The sequence below is a fragment of the Suillus bovinus genome, assembly GCF_016758785.1.
Source record: "Suillus bovinus strain UH-Sbo-P2 chromosome Unknown EDB93scaffold_47, whole genome shotgun sequence".
Lineage (NCBI taxonomy): Eukaryota > Fungi > Basidiomycota > Agaricomycetes > Boletales > Suillaceae > Suillus > Suillus bovinus.
The window spans coordinates 125,118-140,942 of NW_024542103.1; the positions used below are offsets into that span (position 1 = coordinate 125,118).

A 15,825-nucleotide genomic window follows, 5' to 3' on the forward strand; every position below is an offset into this window, starting at 1 on the left:
CACATTTAGACTAGGGATGTGTATATCAGGATTTTGGAAGAGCTTGGCACAAACACTCTCCAATGTGTCATTCAATACCTGGAAGCCGTTCGTGAACGCCACCGCATGCTCTACCACGCTGCATGTTGGGAAGTATCGGAATACGCAAGGCGGGAAGCTCTCGCCCGTTCCATGCGTAGGGAATCATAGTATGACGCAGGATGATTTTGAAATGACTTATGAGTTGTCTTGTCTGTCATAGTTGCATTTTTGCGTCACCGACCGCTTGAACTCTCAAGATATCAAAAGCGTAGGTTGAATTTCCGAAAAACGACTCTGCGATGTGGTCGAAACGCAGCGTCACCACCTGCTGTTTTTCCTGCCGTTTGCAAAACAAAAAACGATATCAAGTGATGGCGCTGCGAAGGAAAATAATGTCGGTTTTTCTGTGAGAACATTACAGTCAACGACAAGCATTGAACTAAAGTAGGATCCGAACCTGGAGAGAGAGGTTTTGACGAGTGAACCTCGAAGAGCATGAGTTTCCAACTGCGAGAATCTCATTAAGTGAGCTTCAAAGATAATGACGCTGCGACCTCGATTAGTGCCGCATACTAATAAAGCGCTGCACAAAGCCCTGATAGGCAGATCCTGACATGGAGGTACAGCGCTCGGAGAGTAAAGTTTGGAGGTGGGAGTTTAGCAGACGACGAGGTAGTCTGCAGGATTTCTAGAACAGCTGTGATTCTATGTCTGGTTGGGCTATGAGTTACACTCCTGTGTCGTTCAACCTGGACTTTGAACTACATGAGAGGCTCCTAGCGAACCTAGCATTCGATGTGTTTGAGTGCTGAAGCGCTATTGGATGGCAAGTTATTATACCGTACATGCATGTAGTACGCACCCTCGCCTGAAACAATACATAGACTGATTAGAATTCAAAGTTTCGCCAGCTGATGAGGCCTAATTAAATTTTATTTATGAACATAAATCATTAGCAAAGAGATGACGCACACCTGGCTTCATAAATGATAGGAATCGCGCATCCAACAGATAGATTCCGTCTTCAGCAGAAGTGCTAGTGTTGGCACCAAATGCGAACACGTTTACACGAATATCTTCAATGCATGAAATGACGATGAATCCTTAGTGTCGTCACATCGCATGACATAGTGCACGCCAATACACGCCGTTAAGTTTGTTTTGAAAAGGATGCGAGGTGTGAAGCACTACACGCAACATGTCGCAAGCTTAGTCGTGACTCGTGAGCATCATGATCAGACAGCGGTTAATGACCGCGCGCTAAGCCAGAAATTATCAATCAAATGACGGAGACTCAGGGAAGACTAAAAAGGGTGGATACCGCTGAGCAGTAGTAAGCTGCGCCCTTACTCCGCGATAATCAAACAATGTTCGAAGCAGACGGAGATGACACGCCTGGGCCCGCATGGCCTGTTACGACAAGAGGAACCAAGGCAATTGGAGTACCGCGTTAGAGCAGATGAGACACGGTCATGCCGCAAAATGAAAGGCGAGCGAGAAGCCTCTCAAATTGAAGCGATGAACAAGAAACGAGGTGTACTTCTCATGGTCACTATATCATGAACTTTCAAGTTTGAATTCACTGATGGTAACATGTCAACCCCCGTATCACGAAAGAGGTCGAGGAAGGAGAAGTTGATCAACTTGATAGGGTCAATCTGACTCGTAAGAAGAGTGCCATCTCTTGACCGCGCTGATGGAGAGTGACATCGGCTTCGCCCGAGTTCCACATATCACTTACCCTAGATCACACGTGCATTCGGCGATTCCCGAATTGACGACCCTTTCCAGTAAAGTTGAAGGTCTCGCCAAGTCGCATGGATGCCTCCGAGTCAGCTTGAGATGTCGGTTTCGTTCGGGCTGGTAATGGGCACCACCGTTAATACCGCGCTCCAGGAAACGTGGTTGACACAGTCAAGCTAAGTACCCCACCTTCCTGAACCGTCCTCATTCTTGCGAACTGATAGGAAAACCGGAAACTGCGCTCGTCATACTTCTCCAATCAATGTCTGAATCGACAAGTAGGATTCGAGTGTGAAATCATATGTCGGTATAGCAACGTTCGACGATTACCCATTTACTAACGCATTGCAAATGCTACGGCCAGACCGTTCATTCATTCGATTCGATAGCGACTAATGCTAATGGTACACATGGGACTAGCCTTGAAATGTCTCTGTTGACAGGCGTCCCCAAAGTTGGGACTTCTGTGCAAATCGGGTGTAAAATTCTGGGTTTCGAATTCCAATAGATTCACGCAACTGGCATTCTCTCGTGTCATGTATTTCATGGATGGCGATGTAATAGTAGTCCCCACAAATGCACAACTAATCACCCACAAGTGCGTCTTTAAAGCTGACTTTTGTATCATCACAAGTTGATCCATCTATCGCAGGGACAGCAGACATTTTGTATCTGGTACCCCCAGTTTTGTCATATAATTCCCCTATACCTACCGATCTAGGATTTAGTCAAAGGGCCACAGATATAATCAGGCATGTATCGTTACCGTAATGCCGTTCAAATTAACCTTCATGATTGAACAATCGCGCTTGTCGTGAACCCTTTAAAGCCTCGGTCACACGTCTATCGGGAAAGATCAAGAACTTCCCTTCTTCCTATCGCTCTTCTGTCACAACTGACCTTGTGAACACTATTCCCGCCGATCATATGAATTCTATCAACTCTGAACACAACCAGTGTGATGAGGAGCGGCCGGAGGACTCAGATTGGGATCTCAAAAATGTCCCAGTGCTGACGCTAGAACAGGAGAAGAAACTGTGGAGAAAGATAGACCTACGGATAATGCCCATGCTCAGTTTGATGTATCTCCTGGCTTTCCTTGACAGAAGTGCGTAGTGATCGCAACAGTTGATATCGAATATGCCTCTTACTCTTCAACAGGTAACATTGGCAACGCCAAGTTGGAGGGGCTCGTCACTCAACTGGATCTCACGGGAGACAAATTCAACATTGCATTGGTCCGTTTTTTGTTCACGATATTGCCAATCTCACAGCTGGATACAGATAATGTTTATCATCGTAAGTATCGTTATTCTGACAGGTTGTGGGATTTTTTTTGAAGCAATCCGTAAAGCCATATTGCCTGTTTGAATGTCCTTCTAAGTCCGTTTGGAACGCATTGTGTTGGTATTTGCGCGCTGACTACAACCTTAAGCCTGGCTCTTAAAGCTATCAGGCCATCCAGGCAAGTGTTCGTGTTAACATTTGAGCACTCAATGGCTGACTCCCTGTTTTAGATGGCTTCCAATGATCAATGTAAGTCTCGCATGATGGCGGCTAAATTTATCTCACACTCCATAGTTTGTGTGGGGGGTAGTTATGTACGTCATTCAGTCTTAATACGTTCCAAAATTACCGAGGAAGTCTATTTCCAGGACGCTCTCGGCTTTCGTGAAGACGTGAGATTGGGCAGCTTTCGCCATTTTTGACTTGATATTGACCTTGCACTTCAGGTACCCTCAGCTTGTTGGAGTGCGAATCTGCCTTGGTATTTCTGAGGCAGGGTTGTTCCCTGGCGTGGTTTATTAGTGAGGACAAGTCACGAACTTTTGTTGGATATTGCTGACGGATCTACAGCCTTACTTTTTGGTATCCGAGATACAAGTTACAATATCGAAGTAAGCATCCTGTATTTGGTTATCTGATTGGGATGTTGAAGTGCTCCAACAGTTGGCTTGTTTTTTGGTGCTGCAACGGTTGCAGGTTTGTCGTTCAGTTACATCATTGAAATCTTAATAGTGAAACGAACAAATTTCAGGTGCTTTCTCTGGTTTACTAGCCTTTGGGATTGGTTACATGGGTGGCATAGAGGGGCTCGAAGCATGGTCTTGGATCTTCGTGAGCTCGTTCATGATCAATGTCAGAAGTGATACTGAACACTCATACTCAGCTTATTGAAGGCCTTGCAACGATAGCCATAGCCATCATTTCTGTCTTTGGCAAGTGCGGCACGCATCGATCACACAGAGGACTGACGTATATATATGATTGCTCAGTACTGGTCGACTTTCCGGAAACAGCTAAGTTCTTGACTCCGGAAGAGCGTGCCTTTGTTCTCTGGAGGAAAAGTGAGTAAAGTAACAAATTTTGAGGGGTAGATAAGACTGATATTTCTTTCAGAATATGATAATTCATCGGTCGGCGAGGAAAAGAACTTTTCTACCAGGCATATATGGGCAGCGTTCAAAGACTGGCAGGTAAGATGCTAATCATCTCTTTGTCATCTTCGTGCTTCAGCCAACTCGTCAGATCTGGCTTCATATCCCCGTTTACATGTCAATTGTGGGTCCTCGTAAGCGATACACTTTTTCTGTTCAGCGACGGCAGAAGCTGATTTAATCACACTCAGTGAATGGTATCACCCTGTTTCTCCCGTAAGTTGACTGTCTGATCTTCGAAGATGGGGTTTAATTTATTTATGCTAGAACCATCATCAAGAGGTTTGTCGTGGCGAGCTGATTGTGATCCACTTATTCAATTGCATTCAGCTTTGGATATAGCACGCCAGTCAGCCAGTTGCTCACCGTTCCACCATATGTTGCCGGAAGTCAGTTTTCTTATCCAGCTGCAATCTCACTCAGTAATCTGTTCCATTTAGCTATCACATTGCTCGTCTTTGCACACTACGCGGACGAATTGAAAATGCGATCCCCATTCATTCTTGCCGGCCTTACAATGTGCCTAATCGGCTTTTCGATAAACATATCCGCCGCACCCAATGGTGTCAAGTATTTTGGGACTTACATAATTGTCATGGGAGGCTATGCATCGTTGCCTGGTGTCGTTTCTTGGTATACCATTCAGTCGCATCATGACTAAGGCTGACATACGGTAATTAAGGCTTGGAAACAATCTTTCCGGTCAGTACAAGAGGGGTGTTGGCATGCCCCTTGTAATGTGCATCGGAAACCTCAGTGCTGTAGCTTCAGCCATCGTCTATAGACAGCAAGACGAACCTCGGTTCATATTTGGGCGCAAGTTTAACTTCGTCCACACGAGGCTCGCGTGTACTAACTCTTCTTTTTCAGATGCATTTGAACTCATGTTCGTCGGGATTGGATTCACCTTTTTGCCGACTTTGGTATTCATATACAGGAGGATCAACGCCAAGCGCGACGCTGCCGAACGCCTTGCGAGAGAACAAGGGGAGAAAGTGCAATATTCGCACCAGGAATTGCGGGAGTTGGGAGACCGTGCGCCTGACTTCAGGTACACATTGTGAGCAGAACAGAGTTATGCTTGTTATGACTTGGCATCGAGTATACGGCTCTTCGCAAAGAAAACCTGTTTACTGTCTCTTGTAAACTGAATACGTACCCGCACTGCTAGCAAAGGATATGTTCGTGATGAATAGGGTTAGGGTTTGCTTACCCAGGACGGGTCATGTGATCATGTTTTTCACTTTGGTTTTCTGCCAGCTACCGTGTCATGTGTGTCAATTTGCTAAACCAGTACCCATTCTACTAGTAGGTCCTGGTCCCTGCAACTAAAATCAACGCCTACTGTATCCTGCGTGACAGAGTTCAAAGTGTCCGAAAATCGCTGGCAGTGACAAGTTCAAACTCTCTGCGCTCCCTCGTCACCTCCAGTGCTACCGTCAGTCCACTGCAGGGCGCAGAACAACGTTTGACAGATCATGATCCTGGCAGACGGTCAGTACTGCAGTTTCTCGTCATATGTGACATGTGACTGTCAAATTGAACCATCGCACTTCGACTCCAATCATATCATAATCCAGATTCTAGGTCATTCTTATACGACATTGAGCTTTGCTCGCTTTTCATATCGGCCTTTCGCAATTCTCACAAATAAACTCCATGCTGTCACCCCAGGGAGGGTATCCAAACTCTTAGCATGTTGTCAGTTTCCCGATTGCACGCCTCTCGCTGCAATAACTAAATTTCTTTAGGTTGTCCAAAATCAACTCGTCTTTGAAATGGATTCCACGGCCTCAACCTATGCAGATCCTCGGCAAGTACTGGGCTGCATCTACGACTTCTAATCAAGTGCCCACAGCTAGCATAAGACGAAGTTACCATCCCCATAATGCATAGCATCAGCGACATCCTGCATATACACCCGGAACAAGTTCCCTTCTGCTTTGTTCCAATAGCCTATGTGGTGTGGGTGGTTCTCAGAGACTGATGGTTCTGCGAAGAAGCTAAGCGGATGCGTGGGGATCCGAGGACACAGCTGACATAGGCACAAAAGTGGTCAAGGGGGCAAAGACGATGCGGAGGTTCACGTGCCCCGGTGTCATTGCGGGACATGTGAACGGTACCAATAATTGTCGTACAGAATCAGGCTATTCATGTAAGGTTACTGGTGTTTGCCGGGTGTCCAGCGCTGACCTATCTAATAGGAAATACATCGGTCGTGGTATGGAAACCGGGAGTGATAAACTTTGACTAAAAAAAAGTTTCAGAGTCTGGCGACTCACGAAGTTTCTACTTGCATTGATCGACGTTTGTGGAGCTCGTGCATCATAGGATGGCAGGCTGAGCGCTAGATGTAAAGCGTTACGCTCGGACTCGTATACCGTACCGAGTAACGCACATTCTTGTTATAGTATGTGCAATCGGCAATGCTATTGCATTCCTGACACAGCAGGGAAACTGACTTTTTACCGCCAGTGGAATTTCCTTGGAAAGGTATTCTAGAGTGCTCTGAAACGCTCTCCCAAGGCTAAGTCTCGAATGCTCTAGCCAGACCCAAATCTACTTTTGATAAAAGGTAAAATGTTGAAACCTCCGGGGGTGCAGCGGCCTATAGTGATAAGCTGTTACTCCTTTCTGTGCGTAGCTTGATTTACCAACCGATCGGTGCTGACAATCGCCTTCCAAGGGACAAATTCGATCATTGCTGGCCTGATTCAGAAGACGGTAAGGACGACATTACTTTTGGCTTTGGTACTAGACGGTTAGTTGTGCTTATTGGCTGCTCTCAATGAGGTTCATATTTCTTTGATAGGGCATATCATAGCTTAGTGAGCATGTCGCAGATTCATCGGCCTTATTCCGGTTTTTCGGTACGGATGGACTCCCCGACCAACACGCAAGCCTGAGACAGCATCGTTCATATAACACGATTTGAAATCAACGTTACCACGCCAATGTTGCGAAGTTGAGTGATAGTGACAGATAAAACTATGCACAGAGCTGATGTCACTCTAACTACTTTCTCTACAGATTTGAGTTTCATGGATACTCCTTGTTTATTTTCTGTCAGAGGGGCGACGGCCGCGTAGAAGCTTGGGGAGATTAGTCGGATTGCAGCACTTGACTCGGCGGCATTGGAAGGGAATATAGCGGTAGTATCTCCCTCCGTCTGCTACTGAATACTGATAACAGGGACTCGATAGCACTCAAGATCTCTCCAAGCTGCATAGCACCAAACATACATCCTAAGCACTCTTGCGTACACCTTATGACACATTTGCATGTTGCGGTTAGAGTCTGATGGTATCCATGGCTGATTGCTGTAGGTATAAATATAACATCATTGGATCGAATCACTCAGTCGGTGCGTACAGTGCGCATACTACTAGTACTTACGAATGCTTTATAATTTGAACGTGCAGATTACTGCCTCACTGCCTCCGCAATCAAATTGGACCGAAGCTATTCATGAAATCTTTGCTCCTATGATGTCGACATCATGGTTGTGATGTTCCGAGTCCGGTTAGAAGAATTGCTAATCAAATTTAGTGCGCTGAAAAGCAATTCATCATGGCATATGATTGGCAGATGACCTGTTGACATTTAAAGAGCCTGCGCTGACATGAAACAGGAACGGATATCCGTCCCCTAATCCTCGATACGCCCTCAAAACTCCGTCTGCCATGGCTTCGAGAGGCATACCACTGGATACTGCTGCTATATTTTCAACCGCGATGGAAGGAATTCTATATGGTGAGTATTACGATGGATTTGCCCGTCCTATACCCACCAAGCTGGGGTTATGCAGGCTTTTCAGTCCTCATGTTTGTTGGTACCATGTGGGCATTGACCTACAAACGTCGTATGAAGGATATATCTCGCCCAAATGTTGTGGTGGCATGCATGCTGCTGATACTGAGTACCGCAGTAAGTTTCTCACCTTTTGCATCTGGCGTCATCCAGTACTCAAGTCTCCCAAGCACATGATAGTAGACATCATTCGTGTTGAGCAGGGTTTGGTTACCTATCGCAACACATTCCCAGGTGGACCAGTGGCGTTCTTTGCAGATGTTACCCAAATCACATTCATGGTCAAAAATACAATATATACCTTGCAAACAATGCTTGGCGATGCGATGGTGGTGGGTTCAATTTCTATCAGCCAGATTTTAACCTTCGTGGCTTATGAAATGTCTTTTTTGGTTAAAGATCTATCGCTGTTACGTCGTTTGGCGATCTGTGTGGGTTATTATTGTCCCGAGTTTGTTGTGGTTAGGTATCATAGGTTAGGACGCAATCATGCTCAGGAAGTTGCGCTTCTGATGTTCCGTCAAAGTGTGTGGCTCAGGTGCAGTCTACAGCCTTTCACAAGCAACTACCGATGCCGAAAACATCTTCGCTCAATCAACTGGTCAATGGATTAAGGCCTTCTATTCCATGACACTTGCAAGTAATTCACTGGCTTCAGGTGAGCATACTTTTTATCTGAATACTCGAGGCCCGAAACCAAATTGTTCAGGATTTCTGGCATATCGGATGTGGAGGATGGAATGCAATATATCTGCAAATCGCGTTACGAAGAACTCTATGATGCCAATCGTGCGCGTGCTTGCGGATGCCGCTATTCTGTACTCTGTGACGCTCCTGTCGGGATTAGTGTGTTTCGTTGAGGACAACAACGGACAGTATGTTATACTAGACATGGTAATTCCGATCGTCAACTTCTTTTTATCGAAGATAACCAAGCTTTTGGCCACCTAGACTATGCCGATCATCTCGATTGCCTTCTACATGGTTATCATCCGGATGGCAATGAAGACGGCAAGTCATAGTTACCTCTCGGCTGTTAGGGTGGACAAGGAACGAGGGACCCCACAGCAATATCATATGAAGTGTGTGCCAGTTGAGGTGCACATATCCCGTATCACGCACCAGGACAATGACTCCACTTCATCATACTGATCACCCATCAAATGTTCCTTGGCGGTGGCCGTAGAGAGGGAGCACCGTGCTTCTGAGTGTTTTCCGCGTTTTGACCTGTTGGATATTATAAGACTAATAGACAAGTCTCAGCGTTGTGGACAAAACCGCTGAGCATTGATAATACTAAGATTATATAGTACAATATAGAGTCCGGGATGGCAAACCAGGAATATATGATCGAAGTTGCGATTCAAGAGATATGACTATATGTCTCATTCGCTAGGTTATCATTGATGGATGATTTATGTGCACATGCTCGGTTTGACCACTTATATTCTTTGACCTAACTCGCTTGCTTCTCATCTTAGTGTTTTATCTACCAGAACCGCACTGACGCACGGAAATTATCACCTGGGTTGATCAGTATACGCACAGTTTGCCCTTCTATAAACACATGGCGCTTGATAGCGCTGCTAGTGAAGAATGGCACTACTTTGTTACATGATATTACTCGAAGATAGTACATACATACACTGGAAGATCTTGGTTTCTGCTCTTGATTGGAGTCATGGCACAAGTTAATTATACACGACAATGCTTCAGGACCTCCTCCACGTAGTCCGCCATGATTCTATGAGTCTGTTTGGAAGGATGCCTAAGAAAGCGTTATTTCACATCGTGTGGAACATTCATGTTGAACTTACCCGTCGAACCAATTAAAGTAATGTTCTGGGTCATCGCAGGTATTGCCATCGATGTAACAGGCACCCGGGTTTGTGTACCCAAAAGCCTTATAGCCCGGATCAGATCCAAGTACCCCGTCCCATATAGTCGCAAAATTGGCAAAAGCCAAATTCAATGGAGGATCCCGAGAGCGGAATGCAACGAGGCCATCAAAAACTGACTGAAGCCACGCCTCCCCCCGTGCGTTATGAATTCCGCGACCGTATGCGTCAGTAATGAGGAAATTGCGGGCATTTGTAGGCGGAGAAGCAAGAAGAGCAATCTGGCCTAACATATCTTGCGCTGCCTCTGGTAGGTGGTTTCCGTCCACTGAAATCTATTATCAATCATCATTGATTTGGTTTCGTGATTTCCAGTCAGTACCAAAGGAGTCCCCCCAGTCGCTATGGCACAGTATTAGATCGGGACTGCATACGTGCCGCAACACTCACTTAATTCCAAAGAATATCGCATACAGAGTGGTCTCGGGATCCAAATTATTGGATTGGTTTAAGAATATTGTTGCTAGAGGTAATTATTCAAGAAAGCTTCACCGTAAGTGAGAAGGAAGCACACTCTGCATGATGAAGTCCCGGGGATATGGGTTGCTAGGCCACAAGCTGATATTTGTAACAGCACTTGACCACTACAAGACGTTAAGATACAACCTGATTGTGAGGTAAAACATACGGCATAATCCATGACCCGGGCACCAATATCACTGGCAATGCCCTCGACCCAAATGGGGCCGTTGGTCGAACGACCACCTGCAAAGGCATCTGGTGGTATCATCACGGCAGGTTCAAGAGGGCCACCGTCGTGTCTCCCGCCATCAGTGAATGAGTCCTGTATGATTTCATTAGCCAGCTGAAACCTCGAAGGAAAACACCTACGAACGCCAAACGCTACAATGGTCTTAAATTGAGGAAGATTTAAACCGGCGTTGAATTCCGACACTGTTCCAGACAGGGGACCGCACCGAGGACTAACAACAAGATGAATACCATCATTGGGATCTTGCCATCCCAAGACAGAGCCAAGCTTTAGTCTCCACCAATATGACTGACAAGATGAGAAAGCAAAACTGCATAGCATTCCTGCGAGTCAGGCTATGAAAGTCTATGACTGCCTCTGAAGAATGATGCATCATGATACAATGGAGAAATGCTCATCACAAAAGAACATTGAACTGAAACTGCGAAAAGCGAACGAATGGAAAAGAAAGCTCACCGATTGAAGGTACTAGGAAGATCAAAAGGACCCGAAATAAGAGCCCTAACACCCCATAAAGTGGAAATATTGGGAACAGCAGGACACTGTACATCATCTATTGTGCTGCCGCAGCGGGAGTTGAGTCCGTGGTAAGGATGGTGAGAGTATCGATGAAGAGACGCCGGCCGCTCTCAGTTGGACAGCGAATGATCGGTTGTAATCAGGTGCGTTTTTAACGCTGTCACTAACTTTAGAAACTCAACATGACCGACGGCGGTGTCTCTTGGGTGTCTCATGATGTTACTTCACCAAATTATATAAGTTTAAGTTTAAATTACATAATAAGACTCACGGAAATTTGCCAAGTCACAGCTCCTCCAGTCCCTTCCGAGTCGGTGGTACCTTGGCACGATATCGTAGGCTTCAGCTTGGTTCATAAGGATTGGGCGAAGGTGGTTAATTGCCAGCAGGTATGATCGTGGCTCAGAAGTTTGACTCGGAAGTTCGATCCATCATCTTGTGCGCTTACTATATCATCACCCTGGAACAAGTTCATTGACTCCAAATTCGTGACTCGACTCAGGATGGACAGAAATGATCCAGCTGCTCAGTTCGCGCGTCTGGAAGCTTCCGGAGTCTGGACTTGAGTCTTTGGTCTGATTTAGGTAGAAGGCTACGCACAAGCCACGCACAAGCAGGAGCTCCACTCACGTTGCAGATTACCTCCTTCGCGGTACGTTAACTATGCTTCTATCAGCTCGAGTTCCCTGATCGATATCATAAACGCCCGTGTCAGCTGACACGTTAGCTAATAGCTATCACCGAACATCTGCATCGCACATTGCAGCGTGTTGCAACGTGTGGTGGCAGGGCGACAATATATGACTAAAATGATTCTCTACTCGGTTGCACCTGTCTTCCTTCCCTCTCAGATCATTAAAACTTCAAAGCAGCCTTTGAAATAGTAGGTGCATTATGATAGATACAGGCAATCGATAAGATATGACCTCTGAGCACAGATGATGAGCCGTTCTCAACTGAAAATCCTATCCCAATTGGCATCATCGCCTAACGATGTGGCGTCAGGGCTTGCGCAATGCATGGAGGCCTTGCGTCTCGTTTCCTCCCTGCCGAGATCATCGCCTATCATGGTCGAGTATTCGGGTATGAAAGGTTCTGTAATCAAGGCATTCGGAAGGGAGCATCTCTCACGCGTCCCGTTCAGGGTGAGCTTCGTCTTGTTTCTCGTGGTCCACCCTTCTCCCGAGTCTTTGTCTCGCCAATGCTAACTGATCCATGCAGACCGTGGTCGGGCTTGTCAAAGCCTCCATGGAGCTCTCTGAAGATTCGCGTATCATGTATGCTGCATTCTACCGCGAAGATGGGACAGTTGATCCCGCAAAGGTACTCATCGACGAGGACTCGTGGAAAGAGCTTGTACCATACGTGCATACATTGCACATCGAGGACGATCGTCAAGCGTCTTCCGTATTTACCACACAAGCCTTGTCATCAGCAACTTCGCTGAGCGCAAGGTCATCTCCCTCCCCAAGTCCAGCCCTGACTTCCCCAACGCGGAGTCTGAATAGCAACGCAAACACTTTCATCCCCAGCAAAAGTACAGTGACCTTGAAATCGCAGGATGGAACAAAGATCAACCTACAAGCTCTCAGAAAGGGGATGATCTCCCCAGCATGTATGTATCTGTCATTTGAGATCGCACAGTAAAGTTCACATCAACTCCTAGAACCAGCATCGTTGTTGATGGGTCTAGCAAACACATGATATTACAATAGTAGGTTGTATGTTACATGGAAAAATTCAAAAAAGTGTATGGCACGACCTGTGTAGTATCAAGAGCAAGATTAGATATCTAGTGTTCCGGAGAAAAAGGTTTATACACACTAGAGAAAGAATCAGAAAATCACCGAGTACAGAATAGATGAGATATGCAGCGATACACTTGTATTTATGAGAAATATCTATACACACTAGCGAAAGGATCAGAAATCATCGAGCAACAAGGTCAAGAGGAGTTAATACAGTTTCTAATTTTGTCCGGAGTGCTGTTATGGGTGATATACGATTAATGGCTTGTCTTGTCTGAAAGAAGAAAACAAAGACGTACCAAGCACAGGGCAATGTTTCGCAACATCTCTCAATACAGTCACCATGGTCCTTAGGGCCTGGACAAGACCTTCGCCGCGTGCGGGGAACTGCGTCGGCCACGCTTTTATGGCATGCAAACGTGTAATTTCCGCATGAATCACGAAGGAAGCATTTATCCATATTGTCTGGCGAACAGAAACTGTCAAGAATTAGATACCAAAATCTTCACAACAATGACTCACGACGACGGGATCAAAATATTGCAGTGTATTTACGTTCACGTATTGTAAGGCACGCGCTATGAGCATGGCCGCGGTGACGATTTTGGCATTCGATAAGCCATAGGATTCACGGAAGGGTCTGTGCAACCGAATGGTAGCGAGGGATAGAAGGGATTGCACGCAAATTGAACGACGATAACCGAGATCAGGTGACGAAGGAGCAACACCCGATTGCGAGGACGATTGCGACGTCTCACTTGTCAAGGACGGATTGGACGGCATGGATGCTTGCAGGTGTTGTATGAGTGCGTCGAGTGACCCAAATTGTGCTCCGAATGAATGTGTTTCTTGAACACGTGAATCTGAAATGCAAGGACGTTAGAAGAACCAAATTGTGCGTTAACTATACCTACCTGATGTGTATTGCTCCAATAAATTGTTCACCTCGTCAAGGAGTACAGCTGCTTTTGCGTGGAAGGCGAGTGCTGAGTCAGAATATCCTTTTTCACTCTGTCCGTCGACAAGGAACTGTTGTATGGTGTCTACTTGAGGTCCAATTTCCTGTCTGCGGCTTGTAAGGTGGACATCTTGATCAAACAAGTTGACCACCTACATTTTTCCAGGCCAAGGGACAGATACCCGAATGGATCTACTGATGCTAGGTGGAACTCCCAGCACGGCGGACACACTCTTGTCCCAAGTGAAGACGTTCCAGAATGCAAGTATGGCTTCTGTCTGCTCGATATCGTCAATCGGATTTGAAAGGGTGGTCCTGAATATATCGAACGACATAGACTGCATGTCCGCCGGTGTATCTTCTTCAGGAGAAGAATGAAGTCGAAATGCCAGAACAAGGCTGGCCGCTCCGCCTGAATAGTACTTCGCTTCAACTGTCCGTCCGACCCGGAACAAGTAGTATATAAGCAGGACTTCTGTTTGTAGGACATCCAGCAAATCTCGGGTACTTGCAGTGCAGGAAGGGATGATATCAGCTAGCTGACGCAAACATCTTGATAGCACTGTCAGCTCGAAGGCGGTCTGCTTCGTGTTCGTGACATGGAGACATAACAGAATGATGGCGTTTTGCAATGCAACAGGAATATCACGGGAAGCAGTCACAAGCGTGTTTCGTACGCGCGGGATATGCAGGAAAAAGCCAAGTTCGTCCGCGTAAGGCAAAATTTTATTCAAACTATTTGCAAAAATCACGATAAGTAAACTATATGGATAAACAAACAGGATTACTGGCTTACGATTCGAGTACAATTTGGCTCGGAGGCTCTTCTTGAACCCACCAGCCGCTCGGACTGAAGTCACCCGATGTAATTCGAGAACTAGAACTCGACGCTGAATAATGATGAGACAGTGTGATCATCAACTTGTAAGTACTTACGCGCTCCGGGACTTAATGCAGATGACATTGACGCAGAGATATGGGAAGGCTGGAACCCAAATGGGACAGAAAACCCTTGCGGGACGTCGGACGACGAGTAAGGGTGGTGTAGCGCAACCGCGGGAGTAGTGTTCTCGGGATGCTCGAGCTCTTGTATTCGAGCTTGAAGACGTGAGATTTCTTGTTCCAGCATATTTGTCCGAGACCGTCCCTGGCCATCTGTGTATTCACAGTCGTCGGGCCTGTTACCACGGACGCATTGACTGCACGTTGGTCGGGTACCATCGCACTTCTAACGAGACAAATGAGCGAGTTTCAGATACCACATGTTACATTTACGAACAACTTTTCGACGTCTGCATGCAATGCACGCTTTGCCGCGTTGAAGGCCTCCGAGTGGTTGTAGTGTACTACTTGAACCAGATGTAGTAGTCATTGAAGATATCCGAGGAAGTCCTTGGGGTATCGAAGTTACATTGGCGACGCTTCACGTATCACAGTTTTTATACATTGAGGACGTCATTCGCATGATGGTGTGTCCGGTTCCGCTTGACGGCGGTGACGGAGCTCGGTGACTACCAAGTCTCCTAGCCTTTGCTTGAAAGCAGATAAGGCAGTGCTATCCTGTGTCTGTGCAAGTTTGGAGAATGGTTTGTGAGCAGACGAGCATGTTGACATGATCCAACCGTGAGATGACAAAGATCCAACAGCTTGGCTGATTTTCCTTCCATAACATACCAGAAGTTAGTCGTGTATTGAGCAACAGTCCAACATTGTCTGGTTGCCGTAACCCGTTATGTTTGAACTTGTTCGGGAGTCCCGGTTCATGGGTCCGAACAATTGCCGAGTAACCGACGGGTCTTTTGCTTTACTAACTGAACTGAACGTCCAACTCAGTGTTCATTGAGCGTTGTAACATTGAGCGGGCACTCGCAGGTGCCGCGTGCCCGCAGTTTCATGCACATGGCGGGTAGGCTACTTGCAATATTGCCGGACTTTGTTTCAACACTTCCTAATCATGAAATTTCTAAGTGAACCGAAC

The 15,825-nt window shown here is 46.3% G+C and overlaps 5 protein-coding genes across 5 annotated transcripts; 3 read left to right on the top strand and 2 right to left on the bottom strand.

The window, feature by feature from the left end:
• Window positions 1-2,691: 2,691 nt before the first annotated feature.
• On the top strand, window positions 2,692-5,266 carry EDB93DRAFT_1241764 (MFS general substrate transporter; the record flags this gene model as incomplete). The annotated part of the gene is made up of 19 exons (XM_041451919.1): window positions 2,692-2,872; window positions 2,926-3,002; window positions 3,119-3,147; window positions 3,200-3,229; window positions 3,282-3,300; window positions 3,346-3,365; window positions 3,498-3,572; window positions 3,622-3,662; window positions 3,715-3,747; window positions 3,803-3,882; window positions 3,935-3,983; window positions 4,041-4,112; window positions 4,165-4,241; window positions 4,294-4,336; window positions 4,394-4,418; window positions 4,533-4,591; window positions 4,643-4,835; window positions 4,885-5,018; window positions 5,073-5,266. 19 exons carry the CDS (start codon window positions 2,692-2,694, stop codon window positions 5,264-5,266), a joined length of 1,431 nt encoding a protein of 476 aa, XP_041305508.1.
• A 2,349-nt stretch (window positions 5,267-7,615) lies between these two features.
• EDB93DRAFT_632469 (uncharacterized protein) lies at window positions 7,616-9,388 on the top strand. Its single transcript, XM_041456926.1, has 7 exons — window positions 7,616-7,955; window positions 8,011-8,129; window positions 8,183-8,344; window positions 8,412-8,487; window positions 8,539-8,670; window positions 8,722-8,906; window positions 8,964-9,388. The coding sequence occupies exons 1-7, from the start codon at window positions 7,886-7,888 to the stop codon at window positions 9,162-9,164; spliced, it is 945 nt and encodes a 314-aa protein (XP_041305509.1). The 5' UTR covers window positions 7,616-7,885; the 3' UTR covers window positions 9,165-9,388.
• Window positions 9,389-9,707: 319 nt separating this feature from the next.
• On the bottom strand, window positions 9,708-10,943 carry EDB93DRAFT_1089354 (carbohydrate esterase family 16 protein; the record flags this gene model as incomplete). The annotated part of the gene is made up of 7 exons (XM_041446203.1): window positions 9,708-9,780; window positions 9,830-10,178; window positions 10,233-10,252; window positions 10,301-10,373; window positions 10,425-10,494; window positions 10,539-10,694; window positions 10,746-10,943. The coding sequence occupies 7 exons, from the start codon at window positions 10,941-10,943 to the stop codon at window positions 9,708-9,710; spliced, it is 939 nt and encodes a 312-aa protein (XP_041305510.1).
• Window positions 10,944-11,770: 827 nt separating this feature from the next.
• On the top strand, window positions 11,771-13,205 carry EDB93DRAFT_1159636 (uncharacterized protein). The gene is made up of 2 exons (XM_041450004.1): window positions 11,771-12,286; window positions 12,363-13,205. Exons 1-2 carry the CDS (start codon window positions 12,080-12,082, stop codon window positions 12,786-12,788), a joined length of 633 nt encoding a protein of 210 aa, XP_041305511.1. The 5' UTR covers window positions 11,771-12,079; the 3' UTR covers window positions 12,789-13,205.
• Window positions 13,071-15,219, bottom strand: EDB93DRAFT_1252543 (uncharacterized protein; the record flags this gene model as incomplete). Its single annotated transcript, XM_041453294.1, has 8 exons — window positions 13,071-13,126; window positions 13,189-13,354; window positions 13,412-13,752; window positions 13,804-13,955; window positions 14,004-14,582; window positions 14,644-14,737; window positions 14,784-15,075; window positions 15,127-15,219. The coding sequence occupies 8 exons, from the start codon at window positions 15,217-15,219 to the stop codon at window positions 13,071-13,073; spliced, it is 1,773 nt and encodes a 590-aa protein (XP_041305512.1).
• Window positions 15,220-15,825: the final 606 nt, after the last annotated feature.